General features: G+C 54.3%; 11 protein-coding genes across 11 annotated transcripts; 5 read left to right on the top strand and 6 right to left on the bottom strand.

Annotated features, from left to right (window-relative positions):
* Window positions 1–63: 63 nt before the first annotated feature.
* J7T55_003647 (uncharacterized protein) lies at window positions 64–525 on the bottom strand (the record flags this gene model as incomplete). Its single annotated transcript, XM_053142980.1, has 4 exons — window positions 64–156; window positions 254–330; window positions 394–431; window positions 485–525. 4 exons carry the CDS (start codon window positions 523–525, stop codon window positions 64–66), a joined length of 249 nt encoding a protein of 82 aa, XP_052993896.1.
* Window positions 526–1,266: 741 nt separating this feature from the next.
* J7T55_003646 (uncharacterized protein) lies at window positions 1,267–3,886 on the top strand (the record flags this gene model as incomplete). The annotated part of the gene is made up of 2 exons (XM_053142979.1): window positions 1,267–2,516; window positions 2,569–3,886. The coding sequence occupies 2 exons, from the start codon at window positions 1,267–1,269 to the stop codon at window positions 3,884–3,886; spliced, it is 2,568 nt and encodes an 855-aa protein (XP_052993895.1).
* An 881-nt stretch (window positions 3,887–4,767) lies between these two features.
* Window positions 4,768–6,151, top strand: J7T55_003645 (glycerate dehydrogenase; the record flags this gene model as incomplete). The annotated part of the gene is made up of 3 exons (XM_053142977.1): window positions 4,768–5,015; window positions 5,100–5,317; window positions 5,478–6,151. 3 exons carry the CDS (start codon window positions 4,768–4,770, stop codon window positions 6,149–6,151), a joined length of 1,140 nt encoding a protein of 379 aa, XP_052993894.1.
* Window positions 6,152–6,693: 542 nt separating this feature from the next.
* J7T55_003644 (serine hydroxymethyltransferase) lies at window positions 6,694–8,244 on the bottom strand (the record flags this gene model as incomplete). The annotated part of the gene is made up of 3 exons (XM_053142976.1): window positions 6,694–7,684; window positions 7,742–8,157; window positions 8,215–8,244. 3 exons carry the CDS (start codon window positions 8,242–8,244, stop codon window positions 6,694–6,696), a joined length of 1,437 nt encoding a protein of 478 aa, XP_052993893.1.
* An 846-nt stretch (window positions 8,245–9,090) lies between these two features.
* Window positions 9,091–10,588, bottom strand: J7T55_003643 (vacuolar protease a; the record flags this gene model as incomplete). Its single annotated transcript, XM_053142975.1, has 4 exons — window positions 9,091–10,022; window positions 10,084–10,225; window positions 10,286–10,359; window positions 10,561–10,588. The coding sequence occupies 4 exons, from the start codon at window positions 10,586–10,588 to the stop codon at window positions 9,091–9,093; spliced, it is 1,176 nt and encodes a 391-aa protein (XP_052993892.1).
* Window positions 10,589–11,974: 1,386 nt separating this feature from the next.
* J7T55_003642 (dna replication regulator sld2) lies at window positions 11,975–13,636 on the top strand (the record flags this gene model as incomplete). The annotated part of the gene is made up of 1 exon (XM_053142974.1): window positions 11,975–13,636. One exon carries the CDS (start codon window positions 11,975–11,977, stop codon window positions 13,634–13,636), a length of 1,662 nt encoding a protein of 553 aa, XP_052993891.1.
* Window positions 13,637–14,063: 427 nt separating this feature from the next.
* On the bottom strand, window positions 14,064–16,031 carry J7T55_003641 (paf acetylhydrolase family protein; the record flags this gene model as incomplete). The annotated part of the gene is made up of 2 exons (XM_053142973.1): window positions 14,064–15,690; window positions 15,760–16,031. The coding sequence occupies 2 exons, from the start codon at window positions 16,029–16,031 to the stop codon at window positions 14,064–14,066; spliced, it is 1,899 nt and encodes a 632-aa protein (XP_052993890.1).
* A 1,215-nt stretch (window positions 16,032–17,246) lies between these two features.
* Window positions 17,247–18,308, bottom strand: J7T55_003640 (uncharacterized protein; the record flags this gene model as incomplete). The annotated part of the gene is made up of 1 exon (XM_053142972.1): window positions 17,247–18,308. One exon carries the CDS (start codon window positions 18,306–18,308, stop codon window positions 17,247–17,249), a length of 1,062 nt encoding a protein of 353 aa, XP_052993889.1.
* A 667-nt stretch (window positions 18,309–18,975) lies between these two features.
* J7T55_003639 (DSBA-like thioredoxin domain-containing protein) lies at window positions 18,976–19,928 on the top strand (the record flags this gene model as incomplete). The annotated part of the gene is made up of 2 exons (XM_053142971.1): window positions 18,976–19,159; window positions 19,408–19,928. The coding sequence occupies 2 exons, from the start codon at window positions 18,976–18,978 to the stop codon at window positions 19,926–19,928; spliced, it is 705 nt and encodes a 234-aa protein (XP_052993888.1).
* A 170-nt stretch (window positions 19,929–20,098) lies between these two features.
* J7T55_003638 (dash subunit) lies at window positions 20,099–21,136 on the bottom strand (the record flags this gene model as incomplete). The annotated part of the gene is made up of 3 exons (XM_053142970.1): window positions 20,099–20,834; window positions 20,892–20,961; window positions 21,082–21,136. The coding sequence occupies 3 exons, from the start codon at window positions 21,134–21,136 to the stop codon at window positions 20,099–20,101; spliced, it is 861 nt and encodes a 286-aa protein (XP_052993887.1).
* Window positions 21,137–23,285: 2,149 nt separating this feature from the next.
* Window positions 23,286–24,197, top strand: J7T55_003637 (uncharacterized protein; the record flags this gene model as incomplete). The annotated part of the gene is made up of 1 exon (XM_053142969.1): window positions 23,286–24,197. One exon carries the CDS (start codon window positions 23,286–23,288, stop codon window positions 24,195–24,197), a length of 912 nt encoding a protein of 303 aa, XP_052993886.1.
* Between the last annotated feature and the right edge of the window lie 1,442 nt (window positions 24,198–25,639).

Raw genomic sequence — 25,639 nt, 5'->3', positions numbered from 1 at the left:
CTTGGGACACAACCCGCAGTAAGGAACCCTTTGTCCAAATTCCGGTGCTCCCACGACGAAGCCTCATTTTCTGCTCAGGTGTATGGCATCGTTCTCCTTGTTGTCCTCCCTGGCCTCTTCCAGAAGCTTGTCAATGCCCCTTTGCTTTAGGGCCACCTGTTTATTGTCAGCTTCCAGTGAACTTTTCATAGAGTAGAGATCATGACAGAGCTAAAGTAGAAACTTCGCAATATTGTCTCTGGCCATGGCGTACATTTAGACATTTCTGATAGTCCTTAAACAGGTCTGAGCACTCATTGTCATCAGACTTGCCTATACCCCGAAGGTACTCTGTCAAAAATTCAGTTAGATCAAGCAGTGTTTGGAAAAGACCAAGGTCTTCATCATACTTACTTTCGCTGTACCATTTCAGGAAGCAAGTATCGTACTTCCTGTGCTTCTAATCAGCAGGGAGCTATCCAGGAAATCATATTAAATTACTCACTCCTTCACCTCATTGCACTCAGGGGCCAGGGAAGCAGACATGCTTTGTGAATGCTATCAACAGCGCAGCCTGAATGGAGGTCCTTTGGTCCTTTGGTCCCTGAAAAGATCCACCACGAGGTTTGTGAAAGCTATCGAAATATTCAAGTCAACTTTTCGCTCTGCTGATGAGAATGAGCAGGCAACAGTGGAGGAAATCCTCGGCCAAGTGGGATTGTGAACTGACCTCGTTAACCTTGGGCCTGTTTGCTGGTGCTTAAATGCCCTGAGGACCAGATTGCCAACCCAGTCGTGGTTTGAGTAGATCAAGACGGAGGCAGCAGGGAGCTGGTTGTCCTACAACCTATGACCCAAAAAGCTCTCCCACCGATGACTGAGAAGCTGCAGGTGGAGCACAGTACCTAGGTGAGTTTGTGAGGAATGACAGGAGCTGGTCTTGGAAAAGAAGCCCTCAGGATTCAAATCAGCCAATAACTTGCACCGTCTGTTGAAGCTCCTAGTAGGACGGTTGCCACCACCGTCACCAGCTGCATTGAATGTTTATCTTATCGAGTTCCTGCTGTAGTGCCTTCCGAGTCTTCCAGCAGTAGCAACCCCTGCCTGATCAACCCACTGGGGGGTTGCAGCGACAGGCGGCTGGACCCGCAGACTGCCTGCCGCTGTCTGGCGCCTGTAAATTTTCCAGTTAAACTGGGCGACGAACTCCAAATAATTTCTCGATTTGCATTCCTGCACCCGGGACGCCGATACGTTGGCGAACTCTTCCTCGGCTTCTTCGCAACCATGGATCCCTCGCAAGACTTCAAGTCCTTGCAGGACAAGATCCAGGCCTCCCTGGTATCGACTACGAAGGCCGTCCAGCGGATCGCGAACGAGGATCTCGGATTCCAGCGAACTGTGAACCCCAGCACCGGCGACCGTCTCGAGGAGCAGTCGACGCGCCTGCTGAGCCTTTCCAACGACCTACTCAAGTCTGCTGCCGTCGCAACAGGGCAGAAAACCGTCGGCGATCTGGAAGATGCAGAGGACGTCGACATACAATGGCGCAGTATCGTGGACGTGATCGACGGGCTCCTGGAGAAAGCTGATATTTGCTTGGACGAATACACAGGCTTGGTCAAGAGGAAGTCAGATTTTCCCGAGACTGGGCCGCAGCAGAAGAAGGCAAAGACGAACGAGCGGCTCGATTTCAACTTCCGACGCGCCAATATCATCAAGCCACAGAATGCTTTCGAGAAGCAAGTTGACAATTTTGCCGCTGGACCATGGAAGCCGTTGTTGACCCAGAAGCCGCATTCTGTCGTGCCGCTGGAGGACAGCCTCAGCTTAGAGGTTGACGAAAACAGCCAAAAACAGTACGACTACACATTTTCTTTAGCGTCTATTACTTCCAACTGGGCAGGCAAGCCGCTCCGCGAACTGAGCAGAAGGGCGAGCGGCAGATTTCCGAGAAAGACTCGGGAGTTGCAGAAAATGGGATACATCAAGAATACTGACGGCCAATTCAGGTTCAAGCATCCATATGAGAAGGAGGTCACGAACCTAAAGTACCCAGACACCACCTACGAAATACGAGACCCTATACCATACCAGCCGATCGACACAACCTCTGCGACTTGGGTCGACACCTACGAAGGGGTCCTGGAAATGCTGGAGGAGCTCAAAGGAGCAACGGAAATCGCGATTGACCTGGAGCACCACGACTATCGTTCTTACCATGGATTGCTTTCTCTCATGCAGATCAGTACTCGAGAAAAGGATTGGATCGTTGATACCCTGAGGCCATGGCGACACAGGCTTGAGGTTCTTAACGAGGTCTTCGCCGACCCTAAGATTCTCAAGGTCTTTCACGGCGCTTTCATGGATATTATTTGGCTCCAGAGAGACCTAGGGTTGTACATTGTCGGGCTTTTCGACACTTACCACGCAAGTGTAGCTCTTGGATACCCACAAAGGAGCTTGGCGTACCTGCTCAAGAGCTTCGTCGACTTCGATGCAGATAAGAAGTACCAAATGGCGGATTGGAGAATACGGTAAAGTCGCTGTCCATGCGTAATACAACCAACGCAGTGCTAACATATTTAGACCGCTGCCAGAGGAGATGTTCTACTATGCCCGGTCAGACACCCACTTTTTACTCTATATTTACGACAGGGTACGGAACGAGCTGGTTGAGCGGTCTGATCGCAGTGACCCAGAAAAGGACCTGATCGAGTACACACTCCAGAAGTCGAAGGAGACGTCGCTAGATAGGTATACACCTTTTTCTGCAGATCCAGAAAACGGCGAGGGGGCCCGGGGGTGGTCCAATTTCCTTTACAAGAACCATCTCAGGCTCAGTGGCGAGCAATTCGCCGTTTACAGAGCCGTGCACAAATGGCGTGATGAGCAGGCTCGCCTGCTAGATGAGAACCCAACCTTTATCATGGCACCACAGGTAGTGATGGAGATTGCCAAGATACTACCAAACGATCCCAAGGCACTTTGGAGTTTGCTCGGAAACTCGTCATCTCCGAAGGCAAGGCAGTCGATCGATGACCTCTTTTCAATCGTCACCGAAGCGAGAAAGGCCGGAGCCGAGGGACCCAGCACAACTGATTATTTCAAGAGCTTGTATCTTGATAATCACTCGCTCGCGGCTGTGGCGAACAGGGAGCTTAGGAAGGGAGACAAGCCGGAGTTGGACCTGCCTCCAGTGGAGCAATTGCGAAGCGAGAAATCCCAGCTATTTGGCGCTGTTCCACTGAGTAGTCTGTGGGATGGCTCATCGCAGTTTCGGAACAACGCTACTAATGAGCAGATTGCATTGCCCTGGACACAGTTTGTGCAAGAAGCGGTGGCCGCTGCTTCTCAACAGGAGATCATCTCCAAATCTCAACCACAAGACGTGGATATGATTCCCCTCGATGTGCCGAAGGAAGCCACTCCTGCGCCTCCGAAGGATTTGGATGTGGACAACACGGAGTTCACACTGAGACAAGGGCGAAAGCGCAAAATGGAGGAAGTACAGGATGAGGATGATTCAGGCGATGGAGGAGCAGCCCTCGACACAGAAGAGATGATATCTCTCGACGTCGACGGGAACGGAGACAAGCGCTCGAGGAGAGCGAAGAAGAAGGCGGACAGAGAGGCGAGAAAGCAAGGCAAGGCCAGCTCAGCAGCTCGGAAAGGCACTGAGCAGGCCGACACTGCCGAGGATGAGGACGTGCCTTTTGACTACAGCCAAGCACAGTCTGTCTTGAACGCAAAGAGGTCTGCTGCCGCCGCTAATGGCACTGGCGATGCTCCTGGTAAGAAGAGGGCTTTTGACCCTTATGTGGCGAGGCTGAATGCCGAAGGCCCCAAAGCAGCCCGACGGATGCATGGGGAGCGCACGGGGAAGGCTGGCACCTTCAAGAAGTGAGATGCTAGTCACGGCGGCCACCACTTCAACGTGGCCGCCACGACCGTCATCAGCTTAGACTGGCCAGATTTATGAACGTTCAGTCCAAGGGACTGTGGTAACACCAAATCGAGTGTCATGGTCTGACACCTTGCGGCGATGAAATTTACTGCACTCACGCGAAGTGCGAGTGCCCTGTAGAAATATGTCCAATGCCTAAGGCGGAAGGGAATAAACCTAGATACCATTGCCCAAAAGAGGGCAGACAGACAGGAATGAAATCAAGAGCCGCACAATGTGTTGCTGGCTCGGTTGAACGACCTCCATTTACTGTGCAATTTCACAATTCGTAGGAAATACTCATGTTGACAAAGTCACTTTGGCACTTAGTATAAGTCACTAATGTTGTCCCATTTCACAAAGCCCTACCTAAGTACAGATTGGTCTTTGGCGGGAGACGAATTCCCAAAGCCCTATGCACCATATCCTGTTGACGATCAAATAATCTTGTGGGCCATTCCCTAGTGAGCGATATACCCCCACCCACCCATACACCAGGAATCAAACGAACTGAAAAATTTCGGGCAAATCGCTAACGCTATCAGTTTGAATGTCCCATAAGTAACTGAAAATTTAAATAGAAAGATCTGCCATATGTATTCCCTCGGGATCAACCTGACCACTCACCGCGATGGCGTTGCGCGCATTTGCGTGTGAGGCAAGCGGGGCCGAGGCCGCGAAGGGGGTGGACGAACCAACGTGGAGACTGTCTGTACTTGACATTTCACTCGAAACTACCATCTTTTTCTTTCTCTTTTTTTCAGAAAAGCATGAAATTTCAAGCTCCGCTTGCACTATCTTATTTTTAATTCCCCGGACCTCGAGCCCCTGACCCAGCAAGCATGCCGTCGGAACCCACGCTCACCCCCAAGCAGCTCCCCACCCCCCAGCACGAGGTAATCGCCGTGCTGGAATCCATCCACGTGCCGTGGGAGGAGTTCGACAGCAACCCCAGGACCCACGAGGTGCTTCTATACAAGAACACAAACGCGGGCTCGGACGACGTCGCCGCGCGGATCAGGGACGCCAGCATCGTCATCTGCACCATCTGCAGGCTCTCAGCCGAGACGCTGAAGCAGGCGCCATATTTGTAAGAGAACTTCGCAGGAAACATGTTCAAGGCATGTATGTGAACTAAATGAAAGCTGTAAGACTAACGCAACGCCTGATATAGAAAATGCATAATCAGCCACGCGGTGGGGACCGACCACATCGACCTCGCCTACTGCAGGGAGACCAACATCCAGGTCATGACCTGCACCGGCTGCAACACCGAGTCGGTCGCTGAGCACGCCCTCTCGCTGTACTTTGCTACGAGACGGAGCCTCGTCACGGTGCACAACACCCTCTCAGACTTTGGGCCAGGGCGCCCCAATGAGTGGAAGTCCAAGGGTAGGTTCAGCCGAAGGAGCTCATCTCCCCATTTTAGACAGCTTCGAGGGGCATGTGAGAGACGGCTGTGAGGAGGCTAGAGGATAAAGTCTTTCTGTGCCTAAATCTTCTATCTTGTTTCATTAAACGCTAAGGTGAAGTGCACTGACAAAAGTCACAGGCAGCTTGAATGGTCTCATGCGTGACGGTGTTGGCGCCCCACCACGTACATGCACGCAGGAGATAGCCGGCGTGGTCGGCTACGGCGCAGTAGGGAAGCACATCGCCAGGCTATGTCGAGCGCTCGGCATGGAGGTGATAATATCACAGCGTAAGAGCGACACTTCCGCCACACTCACAGAGCCCATCACAAACGGCAACCTAGAAGGAGGATCACAAGGAGGAGGAGGAGGAGGGGAGCCCGCCCGAGTCCCCTTGATAGACATCCTCAAACAAGCAACGGTCATCTTCCTGGCCCTGCCCCTCACCCCACAGAGCACGAACCTGATCTCGGCGGCGGAGCTGGCGCTGATGCGGCCGGACGCGGTCGTGGTGAACGTGTCGCGGGGCGGGATCGTCGACGAGGCGGCGGTGGTCGCGGCGCTGCGGGCCCGCGGCGTGTTCGGGTATGGTACCGACGTGTTCGCGCGGGAGCCCGCGGGCGACGGGGCCGACAGCGTGCTGCTGGGCGAGGAGGCGAAGGGCCTGAACCTCACGCTGACGGGCCATCTGGCGTGGTTCTCGGGCAAGACCATGTCGAACCAGGTGCGGAGGGTCAAGGAGAACCTGAGGGCGTACTTGGATGGGGACGGGGAATGTGATGGTGTTGTTGTACCAAGGGACTTTAAGCGTTAGGTCAAGTCTTGTGATGCTCTGTTACAAGACTTGAATTATCCTCAACTTTCTGTGGGCGAGGTAACCAGAGAAATGTGCCCACCATGGTATTTCACTCCAACATCCTGCTTGCCAGCAGTAGGCCGTATAGACTCGAAGTTGATACATCATCTGGTTTATTTCACCTAGATAGAAGAGCATACCGCTCACAAATTCGCTTGTCTCCGGGCGTGCGCCCAGGACTGATAGCATACGTAATGACATGATTGTTTTTGTACCGCGTTGAAGCAGTCAATATCCGAGAAAGCCACAACCTTAGGATCCCAGATTTGTTGCAACGCCTGATGAAATGCTATGCAATGATGGCCTTCCCTTGTCCCTGATTTCCATTTTCGTTTGCTACATCGTATCCCGAACACCTAATTAAGAAAGAAGAATACAGGCTGTGGAAGCCTGGGATATCATCACCGTCCAATGACTTTTGTTGAATAACGCCGGATCCCATACCTTTGGTGGCCAAAACACTTCGAACTGATCGAGCCTGGCCCAAGTCGCTCGCTGGCTTAGATACCAGCGTCCACACGCCAGCCCTCAACAGGCAGAGGGAAGGTCTGAGACCAAGCGGCGATCTCCTTCTTCAGGCTGTTGATCTTCTCAACCTCGCCGGTGGCGACCTTGGCCTTGAAGTCCTTGAGCTTGTTTGCCTCCTTGGGCAGCGCACCCTGGACCTCCTTGCAGATCTTGATGGCATCGTCGATGTAGACAGCCACGCGCTCGAAGTCAGCAACACCGAAGCCACGGGAAGTCATGGCAGGGGTACCGATACGGATACCGCAAGGGGTCAGGGCGGACTTGTCGCCAGGGATGGAGTTCTTGTTGCAGGCAATGTTGATCTGCTCCAGAACGGCCTCGACACGGGCACCGTCCAGGCTGACGGGCCTCAGGTCGACGAGGACCATGTGCGAGTCGGTTCCGTCAGAGACAAGCTTGTGGCCGAGGGACTTGAACTTGTTCTCAAGAGCCTTGGCGTTGTCGACGACCTGCTGTTGGTAGGCCTTGAACTCAGGGGTGTTGGCCTGCTTCAGGGCAACGGCCAGGGCGGTGATGGTGTGGTTGTGGGGGCCACCCTGGTGACCGGGGAAGACAGAGAAGTTGATGGGGTCCTCCAGGTTGTACAGCTCCTCCTTGCCGGTCTTGGCGTTGACAGATCGCACGCCCTTGCGGAAGAAGATCATGGCACCACGGGGGCCACGGAGGGACTTGTGGGTGGTGGTTGTGACGACATCAGCATGGTCGAAGGGGGTGGGGATGACGCCGGAGGCGACCAGACCCGAGATGTGGGCAATATCGACGACAAGGTAGGCACCAACGGAGTCTGCGATCTTGCGCATACGGGCGTAGTCAATCAGACGGCAGTAGGCAGAGGTACCAGCGACAAGAATCTTGGGGCGGTACAGCTGGGCGTTCTTCTCGAGTTGGTCGTAGTCAATGATGCCGGTGTCAATGTCGACTCGGTAGGGCATGGTCTCGAAGTAGGTAGACACAGCAGAGATCCTGTGACAATTGTTAGCAATGCGGTCCAATTTCCCGTCATACCCATGATGTACTTACTTCTTCGCAGGAGTCTGGTAACCGTGGCTCAAGTGGCCACCGTGGGGGAGGTCCAGACCCATCAGACGACCGTGGGGAGGCATGAGAGCCTGGTAGACCTGCAGGTTGGCAGGGCTTCCACTGAGGCACTGGACGTTGACACCCCACTTGGAAGAATCGACGTTGAAAGCCTGGAGAGCACGCTTCTGGCAGAGAAGCTCGATCTCGTCAATGTGCTGGTTGCCACCGTAGTAGCGGGCACCGGGAAGACCCTCAGAGTACTTGTTGGACATGGGCGAGCCAAGGGCATCGAAGACGGCGCGGGAGGTAACATTCTCGGAGGCGATCAAGATGATGGACTCCCTCTGCCTCTGGATCTCCGAGGTCATGATCTGGGCAACCTCAGGGTCCGAGTCGATCAGAGACTTCTCGAGCAGCTACAATTCGGTCAGCAAAACTCGTCCCAAGGCGTCAACGACCAATTGGCGGGGTACTTGCGTCCTTGTGGCCCTGGGAGAGGGCATATGTCGAGCCGTTGGCAGCCATTGTGAATTCGGTCTTCTGTCTGTCCTTGCGGTACCTGGGTATCTTCTCGGTCGGCAGTAGTTGAATGGAAAAAGGAAGAATGTGAAAATAGACTTGGAGGGACAGAGAATATTAGAGGAGGACGGGGAGTCAGAGCAGACTCGGAGGCGAAAAAATCCAATGGGGGGCAGTAGGGACGCGGCGGGGTTCTAGAGCTGGGCAAGCTGGGGCTCGGGTCCCGGAATGTAGCAAGGGTAGTTCCTTGAACCCCCGGCTGACCAGTGCATTTCTGGCGGGCATGACGGCCGGCCCTGCGATATCGCTCGCTCCAGCTGCAGGGTGACTGACTCTGATGACAGGGTGAGGCTTGGCATACCATGTGTGAAGTACTTTTCAAAGACTCCAAACGGCTCCAATCTATCAGCTCTAGAAAGCAAGCAAGAAACAGTGCAATTTTCTCAAATATCGCATATGATAAAAGAGTCCTGTCACTTTCATCTACAAGGTCGCCCCTGCGGCAAGTGCTCTGAGCATGTCAAGGAGTCATTAGTCACCACACGACGCCTCTTACACCTTGGCATGTTGCACGGGATACTGCAAAATCACCGAGTCCTATTCCACTAATGCTAGTCCCGACTACCGTACAATCTGTTGCCACTCTCAAGACAGTCCAAAGAAAAGGCCCCCGTGACATGGGGAATAGTGATGCGCCTCGAGCGAAGGCACCTGTGCGCAAACCAAACTGACGAAATCCTCATGCAAGACCATGCTGTTACACCCCAGGCCTCGCGTGTTGATACAAGACTTTATAGATATGATCCGACCGTGATTATGATCAGTGATATTTAGTCCTTTGACTTGGCAATGCCGACTTGGTTCTTGCCCAGGTCGTAGATGGAGTACCATGGGCGGAGGAATGCGTCTCCGAGGATACCAGCAAGGTTGGCAGGAAGGTTCATGCCCATGAAGGCGGAGATGCAAGAGCCGCCAGACTCGATGGTGTAGTCATAGGCATCAATGGTGAAGTTGTGGCCCGCAAGGGTGAAGGTGATGTCGGGGAGGCTGTCCCGGGTGTTGCACTCAATGGTGTAGGTTCCACTATAACCCTTCTTGCCACCAATCTGCTTGTTGAGCATCTCCGCGAGGTCGGTCTCCAGAGCAATCAGGGACGTGCCGGTGTCCAGGATGATGCCGGCGTCGTCGTAGAGAGCAGACTCGCCGTCGACAGTGATAGCGTCAAGGTCGACCTCCCAGTACGCCTTCCTGCGGATGGGAATGTTGGTAATCTTGCCGGTGTAGTGGTCCTTGTCAATGCCACCAAACACAACCTCGGAGCCCTCACCGTCCTTGCTGAGGTAGAAGGCGAAGACGGACTCGTCAATCAACTTCTGGTCGACCAAGTTGTAGAAAGGAGGGACAATCTTGTTGACGGAGATGGTGTCGTAGCCAAGACCCAGGATTCCGTCAAACTTGCCAAAGGCAAAAGCCAGACCAGGCTCCTCTGTTGCCTCGGCGAAGTCTTGGTTCTTGATTGTGAGATCACCAATCTGCAGCGTGTCCTGGGAGACGAACCCCTTCATGGAGCCAGAGCCGTATTGAATCTCAAACGATGAACCATTCTTCTTGTAGGTCGACGATGAAGAGGACTCGTACTTGGTGTGCAGGTAACATGCTATGGAAGTGCACTTGGATGAAGGCACCCAGAGGTTGGAGCTGCCGGTGTCAAGAATGACCTTGAAGTCCTGGGGAGGAGTTCCGACCTTGATGTCGGAGAAGTCTGAGGCGGAGTCAGAAGGGAGAGCCAAGCAGAGAGTAAGCGAGGCGAGATTGTTACATACACTGAGCGTTCAGATAGTTGGTGATGGGGACGGGGTGGTCCTTGGTGGGCTCGATGCTGGGCTCGCTGTAGCCGAAGGGGTGCTGGGCCCCGGAGTACTTCTGCTCGAGGTACTTGATCTGATCCTGCATCGGGAATGCCTTCTGTAGAATTGCTCAGCAAAAGCCCGAGGTCTCCAGGACGGTAGGCAACCTGTTACTAACCATCTGGTCCTCGAAGGGGATCTTCTGGATCTTCATCTTGTGCACTCCGGCCGCCTGGGCGGAGGCGCCAAGAACTACATCATGCGTCAGCTACCATCAAGAGACGAGGCAAACAGCCAGGAGCTATCGGTATTCGCGGGCTGGAGAGTCGGATGGATACTGCAACATCGAAGTCGAGATGGGACAGTACCCAGTAGCTGGGAATGGTGAAGGGCGCATGACCCGTAGTTTCAAGACCGAGGTCGCGCGACAGATGAGGCAGGAGGGAAACTCACGCATGGCGCTCAGCATAGCTCCCTTCATGTTGGGCAGCTGTGAAATGAAGAACTGGGGAAACTGATGGTCGATAAAGATGGAGAAGAGTTGGAATAGTTGTGGTTGATGATATGGAAAACAAGAAGAGAGAGAGTGTGGTTGATGGAACAGGAGGGTGTAGGTCAGGAGTCCCAAGGATGCTGCTGATGTAGGTAGATCAGAGAACTGGGGAAGCTCTGAGGTGTGATGTGGATGCAGGGTGGATGGGTGGGTGGGTGGATAGGCGGATCAAATGGTCCAAAAGCGACAAGCGTAGGCGAGTCTCTACGTCAGTCAGTCAGTCACTTGGAGCTCTGGGGGCTGGCAGTGTCTTGTGACACAGGTTGCCATCGATAAGGTCGAGCCAAGCTAGGTACCTAGCAGTGCCTGGGTAATAATAAGCCAAGGCAGGACCTGGATGACGAGGCAACCGACCGCCCTGCCGCCCAGGTACCTGTGCGCAGGCGGCAGGCTGAGGTGCTAGCTAAGGTGGTGGTGTCAGACGGGAAGGGAGCCTGTGCCGCGGTCCGCCGACTCATGAGTGGCTGGCAGAGGTTCGTGCTGGGCTTATGTAAGTCGGTCCCTGATACACTTGGAGCTTCAGAGCAAACAACAAGACCAGCCTCTGCCGTTTTGGAGGATGCCCTCCGTTTCTGAGCAGCCATCCAACCGTCGGAGATGAAGCTCAGCTAAAGCTCCACACATATATCATGCCGCTGATCTCGCGTCTGGATTTCATCCTCAGGACTGGAAAGGCCACTTCAAATGAGGACTCTCCTCAGTCAAGAGCACTCTCTCACTGCCCACTAAGGTTCACGGCATGGGTGACGAGCACATCTCGGCTCGTACCTGAACTATGTTGTCCCTGTCAATATGCCGAGTGCTCGCCTGCTCAACCGCCATCATAGCCTTGTAAATTGACAACAAAGGCATGGGTTACAGGACCTTGCACCCAGATGAAATACCGTACATGCTTCTTCTCATGCTGCTGCAAGTCACTGTACAGATAGATAATGCATGGTCTATCTATCTATCTGTCGTACCATGTCGTAGCTAATCCATGCGATCATGGTAGAGTTATTTTGACTCCCGCAATGATTCTCTGGGACGCAGAACATCCCAATAAGACCAGCAGGCCCTTTCACACATGAGCTCATTCAATTTGTTATTGCCAACACAATCATTGACCGGGCAATGCACAGGAGGATTCATGCCTCTGCCGTTCCAGGCCAACCGATGGGCCCCGCTACCCGCAGCAACACCCCTGTCACTGCAGTAGGGGCCGCTCAGCATCGCGTCTACCAAACCGCGTCTCGCCTGAAAGCACTTAACACGCGTTGAAGGTCAGTGTCAGGACATGACCACATTGTCACTCAACATCCACACATACATACCATGGACGAAGCAGATCGCCAGCGTTATGAGACGCAGTCTAAGGAACTGCGCGTCAAGTTGAAGGACTGGGAGCTGGAATTCGCAAAAACCCACGGCGGCGCGAAGCCCACCCGTGACGACATCAAGGCCAACCCAAAGATTGCCTCTTTCAGCAAGCGATACCACCGTCTTCGTGACGTCCTCTCCGGCAAGATCCCGCACGCGCAAGCAGACGACGACAAGAATGACAAAAAGCGGAAGCCAGCCGCCAGACCATCCCATACGCCCTCGTCCAAACGCTTCAGGCCCGCAGAGACACCCTCATCGAGACAGAACATACAAGCCGGCCAGTCCACTCCTCATGGCGCCGCGGCTGCGGCAGTCACCCCGTCCCTGAACCGCAAGCTCTTCAGTCCCGTTGCGCCCACCTCCATCGGGCCGACACCGCAGCGCGATGGCCGTGTCCTGGGGCTCTTCGATCTGCTGCCGTTTAAGGATGCCGAGATCGATTCGCCCTCCAGGCCGAAACGCGCCACCAAGGCCCCGAATGCTGCGGACGCAGTGCAGGAGACACCACGAAGAGGCAGGACTATCGACACAGGTGTTGGGATAGCAATCGACCTCGACCGAACACCGTCGTCAAGAAGCAGGTTCCAGCAGCAGCATCAGCAATCACACCAACTCCAGCAAACCCCCAGGAGGAGCATCCTCTCCACGCCGCTGAAGGACAGCAGCAACAGGGTGGCAAAGACGCCCAGCAGCTCGCGCTCAGTCTCCAAGCTCCAGTTCCAGACCCCCGCCTTCCTCCGGCGGATACCCATGTCCAAGATCAACGAGAACAGCGAATTTGCCTCGCCGGAGCCGATCCGCCTGCCCCGCAAGCCCCTCGCCCGCGGGCTGAGCAGCATCGTGGCAGACCTCCGCAGGACGCAGGAGGCCCACCTGGATGATGACCTGGACGCGTTGCGTGAGCTGGAGAGCGAAGGGGCGCCGCCCGCGGGCCCGGCTCAGAAGCCTAGTGCGACCCCGGCTGTAGAGGCCCAACCACCAGCACCGAGACAAACAGCAGGCGATGCCCATACGGAGACCATCCTGGCCGAGGACAGCCAGAAGCAGAACCTCGGCCTGCTGGGCGGTTTCGACGACGAGGGCATGTACGACAGCGGGGACGGGGAGGAAGAAGGCCTCGACCGCGACGGCAAGCCGTTGAGGGTGTTCAAGAAGAAGGGCCAGAAGAGGACCACCAGGAAGGCCAACATGAGGCCGGTGAGGACGAGAAGGCCTGCGGAAGGCCAAGCCACGGAACCCGACAAGGACGACGGCGAGCTCATCCCGGAAACACAGCTCGCGCCATCAGCGCCGGCCCAGCTAGGTGCAGACGAGGACCTGGCCCTGCTTTCCGGCTCCGAGTTCGCCGGCTCGGAATATGACGACGATGAAGATGAGCTGGCGCGAGATGAGCCGCGGGCAGCAAAGAGGAGCAGCACAGCCCGCAAGACGCAAGCAGCCCCTGCCGCCAAGCAAAAGAAGGGCGGCGGTGGCGACAAGCCCGAGGGCAAGGTCAAGAAGGCGGCGCGCAAGGTCAACGAGCTCGCCCACGCCAACTTCAAGCGCCTTAAGCTGCGGAACTCGGGGTCCAAGGGCGGGCCAGGGTTCAACAGCCGCTTCAGGAGGCGGCGTTGAGGTATGGCGGACCGTGGATTGTGCGTGGGCTCTGGTTGAAGGCCTGTTGCTTCCAGTATCAATGGACCATACATATATTACCGAGTGCCAATATGAACTTGCATGACCACCTCCACACCCTTTAGTGCCCGGCCAGAAACTGTAGACCAATCTTCAGAGACTAATAATATGACACTGTCGTCCTCCATGCACGGCCGTGAGGACTCTGGTCATATCACATTATAGAGCAATCATGGATCTTGGAGACGTCTCCTTTTTATTTAGGGTGCAATACTGAATCGGAAGGGATACTGCTCTATCAATATACAATCCCTCGGAAGTTTCAAGGTCCTTGGTTGCGTCTTCGTGATGCTGGCTGCGGGCGCATCACCCTACCACGCACACCCGTCGTAACGACCAGCTCGACGTTTGAGGCAGCTTGCAGCCCTCATCTATTGCCCTCGTCGTCCCAATCGTCAACATAGCCATGGTTGTTGCCCTCATCATAGTCATCATCTTGGTCTCCATAGTTGGACTCATCGCCGCCGTAATGATCCTCGTATTTGTCCTTCTCATGATCATCAACGTAGCCATGGTGGTCATGATACTTCTTGTCCCAGTCCCCGTGGTAATCCTGATCATCGTCATAATAATCAGGTTCTTGATCTCCATAGTTGAACTCATCACCGCCGTAGTCGTCCTTGTGACCGTATTGATCATCATAATCCTCATGTTCATCGTGGTCATCGACATAGCCATGATCATGATGCTTCTTGTCCCACTCGCGATAGTGATCACGACCATGATCGCCATAGTGGTCGTACCCGTCGTCATATCCTCCTTTGTAGTGATCGCAGTCCTCCTCACCGTACTCTCGTCCGTAATCACCACCGTCATTGTGGTAGTCGTCCCATTGGTCATCCCAAGGGCGATCATCTGGCCTGGTCTTGTCTTCACGGTATGGAGGCCAGGTAGTGTTGGGTGGGAAGATGCCAGGTGGAGGGTACGGAATTGGAGGTATGGGGCATGGTTTGTCGCAAGGATCGCACGGGTCGTATGTGTCACAAGGGTCAACACAGGGGTCAACACAGTCGCTGTGGTCGTCCTCCATACGATCATTGCAACCGTCATCCCACTTGCCATCGTAGTAGCAATGCTTATGCTCATCCTTGTCGTGTTTGTAGCCGTAGGCATTGTCGCAAGGATTCTTGTAGTAGGGCTTCTTCGGCGGAAACCAAGGATCGTCGCCAACATTGCGCTTCTGGATCGGCTTTTCACAGGTGCTTGTGATGCGGCAGATGAACTGAGCCATTGCGTTCGTACCTGTCGCTCTGAGATCCTTCAAGACTTGTATCATCCGATGTTTAGTGGGCAGAGCAAAATGGGCTCCCTTCAGTGGGAACTTCAGCGGAACACCGGGGCGAGGATCCTTCACCGTTGGCTTGGAGACGGCAGTGGTTTCCTCTTTGTTGAAAGGGGCAGGAAGTGTCAGGACGCCCTCCAAAGGTCCACCACACTTGATGAACTGCGTATCAACCATCATCTGAGCAACTTGGCCGCCGGATCCATGTCCGAAGACGCAAGCGTCGAGTTGGACGGTGGTTTCATTGGTCCAGGATGGAAGGTAACTGAGAGGTTGCTCTTCGGTGACCAGGTGGCTGAGAACGTACTGCACGTCATTTGCCTGGATGGAGAGGGCTTCACGAGTGTCGATCCAATGGCCGAACGTGCTGAGATGGACATTCCCATCAGCTTGCTTCACGGCCCCGGAAAGATACGGGTAATCCACAGTGACCACAACGTGACCCAGTGAGGCAAGCTCAGATGCCGCCTGAGTGTAGGCCTGACGCTGACCACCGGCAGTGGGTGCGAAGATAACCATGGGGTACTGGCCTCTGCATGCGGGTGCCTCGTCAACGGCTTGCGACATGAGGTTGTGCAGGGCCGAAGAACCATCGGCCACACCTTGCGAGATGTTGGCTAGGATAGATGGTGGAAAGACGGGGGCAAAATGATGCTCGTCCAGCAGGACCGGCTCGGGTTGATTTTCCCATGGTCGAGGACAGGCCGGGTAGCTTTACGAGAACGCGTCAGTCGTGTGCCCTAACTCAGGAAGAAACACAGGAATCGATGCTGGTGCTTACTAGAGGGATGCCGTGATCTTGCGCGGACGTTTGCAGAACACGTTGGGGATCTGATTATTGCCAAGATCACAGAGAGGGAGGTCATGACGGTCAACGTCCTCGACGTGAAGGGTGACAACGCCAGCCTTGTTGGGACCAGGTAGCGGTGGAAGGATGTTGACACTCTTGTTATTAAAATCGGACACGACGGGGCCGTTTGAGCCGCCCGACAAGCTGGAGATTGTGTTGAGGGCAGCGAGTGTGGCCGTCGTGGCTCTGATGACGGGCGACATGGCTGCTGAGGCAGCACTCTAGACGAGTGAAGAGAAGGGAAGAAAGGAATAAAGGGAGTGTGCAGCTGTGGATAGAGTCAAAACAAAGACACAACCAAGAAAGAATGAGTACAAATGTTGTCTCCGCCTGAATGAGAGATGATGAAGCGAATGGCGGAGTGGTGGTGGGGATGAAGAGAAGACGAAGAAGAAGAGACGAGGAGAGAAACGCGACTCGAGTTGAGCAAAGGGAAAACAATGTTGATTCTGCTCCTATGCGCCTGCCTGGTCTGTCCGTTCCTTCACATCATCAACTCTAAACCTGGTTGCCCAGGACATCCAAACGTGGAAGGCACCCGTCGCTGGTGGGAAAGAATCGCCAAAGCTATCAACCCAATCGCGATTCTGAGCGCACATAGTTCCTTCTTTCGTTGACGAAAATACGGTGCATGGGCCTCGGTTTTATAGAGCCAGGCTGTTGCGGGAGATGCAGACATAACCTCTCGCGGTTGCCTCGATAGCTTTGAAATGCTGGAATAGTTGGCTTCCTGGCTGCTCATTTGTAGATGCTCCATTTCTTGTCTGAGATGGACACCCACCCATGCTCATGTAAGCTTGAGTGTGCTCAAAGACAGACTGGAGTTCCTGACCGACTGCGAGGGCCAGTAAACGAAAGACCAGTCAAATGTTCTCGCACAAAGCCGGAGCTCTCAAAGCTGAGAGTCTACGACTGACTCTTTCCCCATCGTGTCAGTCCAATATCGCCTCGGGATACACCTTCCTGACTGCTCGGCGCATTGTCCACCAAGAGCGGTTGGCATTGCCTGCATCCGTGAAAAAGCAGTAACGTCCCAGGAGATTGCAGCACGAGAAGCCACTTCTCTGGTCGACGTCAATCCTGTGGAAAGAGCCTGGACCAAAGCGCCCGGAAGGCGAATCCCTTGGGTGCTGTTTTTCTTTCCCGGACTGCATGGCCATTCGTAAGAGCGAACACGAGAGATACCGGCCTGGCAGGAGACGCTCTCAAGACCAGTAGGTAGAAGTCGTGATTGACCAAGTTGTCCTTTCGGCTTGGGTTTGCGCGAGGGATCAAGCTCGTTGACTTGGCTTTCTCACTTGAGCAACTGGTAAATTCCCTCTCAAGATCCCGAATCACTTCACAAGAACAGTCTGCATCTGTGCTCTGACGTGAGGTGACGCTAAATAGCCTTGGTTGTGAGAAGAGCTAAAAAGTTTTCAGGTCCCTTGCTGACGGTAAGGGGACCATCGACCTCCTCGGCGTGAGCTCCCTGACGGTCTGTACCGGTCATAAAGCCTCCTGTGAGGCCCCTGGTCGACGCGGGGACCAGGGGCACTCCTTCCACCAAGAGAGCGCGGCGACGCCCGAGGCTCAGCATACTGTACCTGGCGATCCCAGGCCTCGACCGAGTATGGGGAGCGAAGGAAGTTGCGCAGCTCATGCAGGAACAACTTGGTGTGGTCCCTCCCAAGGAAGTCCTTCAGCAGCTCCTCTGTGTGGTCGCTCTGGATGTCGACCGTCTTCAGGATGGCAATGATATACTCAAGGACGAACTCAGCATTGTTCTGCCGTCGACGCCTTGTGGTCTCGGGCAGTGCTGAGTCGGCGCTCTCTGTCTGCGCCGAGCTGTCATCGTTCAGAAACTCGAAGACCTGCAGCTCTCTTCTTATCCATGCTCGTGCCCGACTCTGAGTATCAGCCTGTCTGCTGAACCCTAAGGGTGTGATGTCTCTGTACCCCGATGCTGGGCTGGATCCGACGTGGAGGGAGTACAGTTCCTTCCGGTAGACATTTCGCCTCCTTTCCAGTGGATCTTGGGCGGGCCGTGGTTGAGTTGTTCGCTGGCTTGTGTTTCGAAAAGGTCTGCGATCCCGAGCGCGGCGCAAAAAAGTAGTGACATTTGACAAGGCCGGATTGACCTGGGCAGCACTACTGTGTGTGGGTTGCTCTGGTGCTCGTTCGAGTCCAACACGTGGTACACGGTATGTCTTCCATGTGGTAGCCTGGGCGTTGAAATCAAAATGGACCTCGGAGATTTCCGTCTTGCACAGTGGGCATGTAGTCTTCAGTGACATCCAGCTGGCGAGACACATGAAGTCAAAGTTGCGATGGCCACATGGCTGGGCTGCGGATGGCTCTGATATGTCTGACAGGCATATCACACAGCAACAGGAAGCGTCCACGGCCTCGGACGTGTCTGGTTGAGAAGCGAGGCCGTCTAGGGTTGCTTGCAACACTTTCTCTTGCACATCTTGAGGCCCCTCCCCCTCATCAGCCATCCTTGGTGAGGGTCTTGTTGTCCCAGGGCGTGGTTGTTCAAGATAGGACGGTTGAGTATGTAGAACTGACCAGTCTCATGATTGATAAGTGCGACTTAATTCTGGAAGCCCAGTCTTGGGTAAGGCGGCAGTGTGGATCGCTGGTACTGGTGCAGGCTGATGCAGGTGGCAATCTAGCGCCCGATGGCAATGCGCTAGCGTACCTGCAGCCTGGAAAGGCCCATACCTTCAGTAGGTATGAAGGTGGATACTGGCATGCAGTATTGGCGACACCGGCTACTATAGAACACTCACCTTTCATAAGGCACATAATAGCCTAGGATTCTAGCACTATTCCCTGGGTATCTCATTGTATCTGTATACTACCCGGGTGCTAATACCCAAAGTTGAGCCTTGAGAGGTGCCTGTAACTGTCAAGAATGCGGACGCTTACCGTTCACGGAAAGGCGGGAATGTTCCACGACCATCGCCGAGGCGGCCCCATCTCAAATCCCCGACCGAGATTCGACCGTGCTGTGACGATTTGTAAGCTTATACGATCCTCTGAGAGATTTCATAAGGAGTTTATGTCAAATCATGCTCGCTTTTTGACCTCTGACGTCGAACCCAGTATAAAAACCAGTGATAGGAGCCCACCTGAAAGATCGCCCATATCCCGTATCTTCACATGTTCAGAGCCACCAAGCGATTATTCCATGCACGAGGATCCACCATGACAGCCTTCAAGATCGACATCGTCTCAGATCCTATCTGCCCATTTTGCTACCTCGGACGGAAGCGACTTGATCGCGCCATCGATGTGTACAAGAAAACAATCCCTGGTGGCTCAGAAGATGCTTTCAACATTACTTGTAAGTTACTCTCTCTCAAACTCCAGCCCCCCCCCCCCCCCAAAAAAAAAATTCCGACATCTCCCAGCCTTTCTTGCTCTCGGGACTGCTCTCAAGCATATCTGGCATGCCCTTTGTGCACTCTTGAGGCACGCCAGTGATGAAAGAAAGGGGAAAGTGGCCGTCTCTCGCGGAAAATTTCTATCTTTTGTCTTGGGGCGATGTTATTAGAGAAACGATTCTAAGACGCCACTGACCTGGGTATGAAGGGAAACCGTTCTATCTGGACCCCACCCTGCCCCCGGGTAAGGGCGTGCCCGTCCAGGAGCGCATGGCGCAAAAGTTCGGCGCCGACAAGCTGGACATCATGACCCAGCGGATGAGACTGATGGGGCAGTCTGAGGGCATCTGCTTCTCGTTCCAGGGCAAGATGGGCAACACCCGGGACGCCCATCGGCTGTCGCAACTGGCCAAGACCAAGGGCGGTGATAAGCAGAGCAAACTCATGGCGGAGATGATGCGGAGCTACTTCGAAGAGAGCGGCGATATCACCAGCCACGACATGCTCCTTGACGCCGCGGAGAAGGCTGGTCTGGATAGGGCCGAGGCCAAGGAGTGGCTCGATGAGGGCAAGGGGGGTGAGGAGGTCGACAAGTCCGTGGAATGGGCCTACGCAAAGGGAATCCAGGGCGTCCCACACTTTATCATCAATGACCGGTATGAGATTGGCGGCGCTCAAGACGTCGAGGCGTTCCTCGGAGAGTTCGTCAGAGCCAAGAACGCTGCGTAGGGAGATGATGGTCTTGTGAAACATGTTCGTAATTTGGGTATCATTAGACTTGCTAGCCATTGTTATATCTTCAAGGCAATCCCCACGCTCTGATTGAAGAATCAGCCATTTGGTGCATTGTCTTGCGTCAGTCGTCAGTTGGTACACGGCTCTCGTCAGGCACTTGCGCTTCACATATTGAGCAGTCCGCCTAGGTCCTTATCCATGGCTCGCAGTCTCTCTTGAAGCTCCTTCTTCTTTTTGTCCAGCTCCCTGACCTCCTCCTCCTCCCTTCTGAGATCTTCCTCAGTCATCAGACTATCCATTATGCCGTTATTCACAGCACCTTCGTCCTCCTCATCCACATCCTCATCCACCTCCTCCCCGTAGTCGTCAGGCCTCTTATTCATCTTGACCAACCTCTGCGCCTGCTCCGCCACTTTTGATTCGTAATAGGCTAGCGTATTGCTCTGGTTTGCCCACTTCTGTCTCATCTCTGGCACCCGCTCCAGCGCGCCCGGCAGCGGGTAGACATTACACAACTTCTCAGCGCCTTGGAGAAGGACCTCGATGTCGACATCACCCCCTGCCCCTGCCCCCTCGACACGAGTCGAAGCTGGTCCCCGCCGCGTGATCTTGGCATGCAGGTCGCCACCCAGTACTGCTGCCACTGCGGTGCTGCGGCGCGGGTTGCCCGCGGATCTCGTTGAAGGCGCGCCGGTGGTGACCTCGCCCGCGGCGACGTTAAATACTGTCTGCCGACGGGAGGTCTTGCTCTGCTCGGGCAGGGGCTCTGGTTTTGTGGCTGGAGGTGGAGGTGGGGGCACAGAAAACAGAGCGCGTTCATGAGTCTCAGTGTCGCGGATCAGGGAGGTGATGTCGTGGTTGGAGAGCAGGGCGTTGGTGAATATTCTCGGTGGAGGAAAGCTTCAGTAAGGCTGCGTCAGTAACCGTTCCGGCCCTTCTAATGATCTGGTGACATACGGAAGACTGTCAATGCCTTGACACGACACGGAGATCTGCTCGAGGTGCGCGGCGAGGAGCGTCATGATGCCTGCATCAGGTTGTTTACTTTTGTTGGATCAGTCAGGATAGGCGTGACGCGGCGAACGACGGCTTGTTTTGGTGCTACGTTTTTACGGCCGAGTTCGTCAATCAAATGGAATTTCCAGACCTGGTTCAGACCAGTTGAAGTCGGGCGGCACTGTATTCGGGAAGGTGTTGAGCATGTCGCGAAGAATGTTTGTGTTCCCAGGTTGACGGGAGTCCAGTCGACCCCACGTAAACACGCTATCGATAAAAGCACATCTCCCAGGGCCTCAGCTCGGCGGATCAGGGGATCCAGGTGAGGGGTGAAATCAATTGGGCCTGCACACTGGCTCGGCTATTCGTTTCATCCCTTCTTCCATCTAAGCAACCTAATTTCAACGACATCTTTCACCAGGAAGGGATCAGGTTGCTGACAGACCAGACCTTTTATCTCTGTCATTGCAGCCAACTGCAGTCACCTTCGTTTCGTGGTTCCAGCTCTGCTCTGGATGGAAATTGCCGCCATATGTACCCGTTCAGCCGACCCTGAGCTGCCTGCCACTCACGCATCTCAAGCACATGCAAGGCGGTTGCTTGACGGGGGTTAAGGTTCCATCTCCCAGGATGGCCGCCCTCCACTGACAAACCCGCCTTTGGCTCGCCCTTGTGGCCTGCCAGTCGGTCGTGTCGGCCTAGCGAGAAGCGATTCACGGCGTCGAGCCACCTCCACGTCCCTCCTGCGGGTTCTTAATCGTCAGCCGCCACCTTGGAACCTTGTGCATATGCAATTGGCACCTTGCCATGTCTATTGGACGGCTTCTGCTGCAACCTGACGCTCGACATCGCACACATTCATGCCTTATCCAACATGTTCCGGAGGGCTTGACCAGCGAGATTCCCTCCCTAAGCCCTCCTGCAGCCGCCAAGGAAGTCGATTCAGCAACTCTGACAGATGGACGGCATGGCCATCCCATGCGCTGGCATCACACAGCATCACGCCTTACCCTTCTGGCATCAAGCCATTCCCCGGCTGCCATGTCCTGTTCCGACCGGCTCTGCAGTCAACCCCGTAGCAATACTACGGCCTCTCCCATGGACGGGAACGCCTTGCAGCAGGCACTCAAGGACGCCTGGGGGCCTTGGTGCCCAAGGTGGCAGTCACCACGGCTCTCTGCCGTAGGAAGATTCCCAGGTCGTCGCCTTGCGACGGGCGCCTGACTGAATACTAGCCACAGCTTCAGTCGTTCACGGTGAGTTCTGGCTTTCCACGGTAAGTTCAGGCCTGTTCAGAAGGCTTCCAATTGGCACTATGCGTACAGCAGACGTTTGCCGCACGAAAAGCTTCGTCCTGTTCCAGCAAAAACGTCAATTGGTGGCGAACAATTCGAAATGTGCCTAGGGCGCACGCTGCATGCACCATCGGCTCCTGAATGCGGAGCCTGCTCTCTTCTTCCCTCTCCGGTCCTATCTTCCCAAACACCCTTCCTCTTCTTCTTCTTTGCTTTGCTTGACCCTCTTCTATGTCCAATACTTCCCAATTCTCTGGTAGAGTCTTCGTCACATACACACACAAACACACACCTCTGGCTTTGCCAAGGGCAGGTCAAGAAGCGGTGGGAATCCGGGTGCGACCTGCACGGCGGCACTCTAAACCGATCGTCCATTACTTACTCTCCAGCCCTGGGTCTTCAACGAGGACGATAGCGGCTGCCGCCCTGGTGCAGGCATCTCCTTGCAACACTATCTAGGAGGACCAGCACGACAGCCGTTCCTCGCAAGCCTCACAAGCCCAACATCTGACGTCTGCCGGCTACTTATTCGCTCTTGTCTCCCCATTACCCCCCAACTCAGCGTCGCCCGCAAGAAGGCCCAGGCTCTTCGCTTGCCATACACCTCTTCCCCCGCAAGAGGGAAAACGAGCTTGTGCTGCACGCAATCTGCTTGCTGTTCCCTTATTTCTCACCCAATTCGCCACGAAATTTATCATGACCGTCAATCCAAGCTTGCCCGCCTCTCCTACCTGGAGGTTTATACGTTGGGTGCTGACACCTTGAGGCCCGCTCTTCCCTCACCCCGCGATTTTCCTACCCCACATTGTCGGTGAGAGCACGATTGATAAGATCCAGGACACACGACATATTTGTTCACTCGGATACATACATTCATACGTTATTGTGGCAGAAATATCCCTGGTCAAGTGGCGGGCCGATCCAAATCGACAGTCCAGCCATTAGTTTGCTACTGTTCCCAAATATCTGGATGCAATTGGCCCACCGCCCTCTGTACTGGGCACCAGAGAGACGGGCACTGCTTCCCCCATCACCACCTGTCCCGTACAATCCACACATCATGCGGCCTGCTACGCCGAAGGAAATAAGATTTCCTTCACACGTGGGACCATCGTCTCCGCCTCAAACCCCTACGGCCACGGCACATCCTCCATTCTTTGGTCAGAAGGCCAGCCCTAGGGCCAGTCCTGGGCCGACCGCCGGGCCCCAAGACCCGCTGCCTCATACACGAAACTACGGTTCTTTCGAGAACTGCCAATTCAACTTTTCATTCCCGGGGCTGCATGGAGAATTATCGCCTCGTTCTTCAGATCCCCCAGCCGAACGCTCCGAGACTGATCAGTCGGATGACGATCTCGGGTCTCGCTCACCGCCTTTGTCGTCACCACCTGCCCCTGCCACGACCGAGCGTCTCGTGTCGCATGCAAGTATCGATGATGATCACTTCATCATTGAAGAGCTGAGTGACTTCGAAGAGAACGACATGGACGGTCGGGATGATGTTCTTGCACCTCACGCCATCGAGTACGCCGAATCGGAAAGGAGTGAGTCGCATATAGATGGTCACGTCATTAACGACCTACGCGAGCTGAACGTTCGCAGCCCGGACCCGGAATCTTCGTCAGACGACTCCGACTTAAGCGATGATGAGTATCAGAAGATAATCAAGCAACGGCGGGCTGAACAACGGCAAAAGAGACAGAGTATTGGGAGCATGGGCAAGCGAACCATGAGCGAGAGGAGCGACAGCGACCATGAAGATGTCAGAAACTGCCTGGATTTTGACCAAGCCGGGTCAAGTGCACGGCGACTAAAGAGGAGGGTTGGCGATCGACGAAGTCTAATTTTCCAGGACCCACCGCCGAGAATCGACGAGATGGACGAGCCTCCAGAGGAACTGGAGGATACCGAGATGCTAGCCAAAGAACTGCCATTTTACGCATTCATGACTATGGAGGTGGATTCACCCTAGATTGAGTACCATTTCAATACGTTCCAAGATTTCAGCACGGAGCACAGGAGCCACGATGACGTTTCACGCGAAGAGTATATCCCGGGCAACCACCGATTCGACTCACAAGTTCGAGGACCTGGCACCCTTGCCGAGGTCAGAAACTGTGATTTACCAACATCCCAGAGCGCATCCACAGGGAGTTATCCCAGACAGACAGTGGACATTATAGCAAGAAACAAACACCCCATCGCTGGGAAGACACCAACATCTACAGACACGCCACTGTATCTGAAAAGCAGCCTGAATTGTCACTTGGCTTACTTTGCAACCTATTGGAGCGAATTTGCATGTTATTCCGCGGGCATTGCATAGCATGTACACGAGCATGGCGATTGCATTGTCTGGATGTTCTGGCATGATGTTCATTTAAGTTCCGGTCCTTTTGTATTTCTATGACTTTACGTACAGGCGGGGAACGAGCGTGCGTCATGAGGAAACGTCGTTCTGAGGAGATGGCTACGACGCTGAGGATGTTCATATCCGTGTTGTATGACCAGCCGGGTTATGTGATTCGCATAGCTTGGGTACAGACCAGCCCACGAAGGTAGATGCTAGGATACGGCTTTTATGATGAACGATGTCATGTGCTTGAGTCTTTCTCGTTTCGAGGTATAGATCAGGTTCCTGAATTGCAACAAGGCAAGATAAACCCAAATATGGAGAGTGTAATTGATCCAGGGTCATAGACAAATTCCCAACTTGAACACTAGCTCTTGAGAGTTCTTTGAGGTGATATAAAAGCTACATGCTCACAACTGAACGAGTTTCCCGAAGGCTTGAATTGTCAGGACCAGACAGTCATCAATGACACCTCACCACCTCTCAGTCACATTCCTGAGTAGGTCAGCGCTGCTGCTTCATAGCTGAGTTCCTCCTATCTCGTCATAGACGGGACTTATGCTTCCTATTCCTTTGACACTGCTACATGGAGAATTAGAACTCTTCAGTACAATACACGATTGGTTTCCTTGAGCAAAAGAAAATCCTCATTATTGTCTTAAAGTTGAGGATGAGCCAGCCTCAGTAGCTCTTTGCTTAAGGTTTAGCCGAAGATCCGCCGTGACAAGGGTGAGGGGCCGGGTGGGCTCGTGCGCTGGACGCCTTCCCAGGTTCCAGATCCACCCTATTTATTCTATTGTCTTCATCGCGACCATACACCCTCTGCCACGCGCAGTGAATAGTCAACTTCACCAAGTCACTGACATGCTATGTCTTCACATTTGATTGGTCCAATTTAGTTCATCGGAACTCGGAATCAAATTACACCATCTCCTGCTCTGTACTGACCGACCTGGTCACTCCGACTTGCTTCTTGCGACGAAGCCTAGGCAGCTCTCGCAGCCCAACTGCGACGACGCATCTCGATACCATCCGCGCAACAAAGTCTTGTGTACTCGACG

This window comes from Diaporthe amygdali (assembly GCF_026229845.1).
Source record: "Diaporthe amygdali strain CAA958 chromosome Unknown NODE_13_length_1014660_cov_65_381101, whole genome shotgun sequence".
Lineage (NCBI taxonomy): Eukaryota > Fungi > Ascomycota > Sordariomycetes > Diaporthales > Diaporthaceae > Diaporthe > Diaporthe amygdali.
This window is presented reverse-complemented; position numbering and strand designations above follow the sequence as displayed.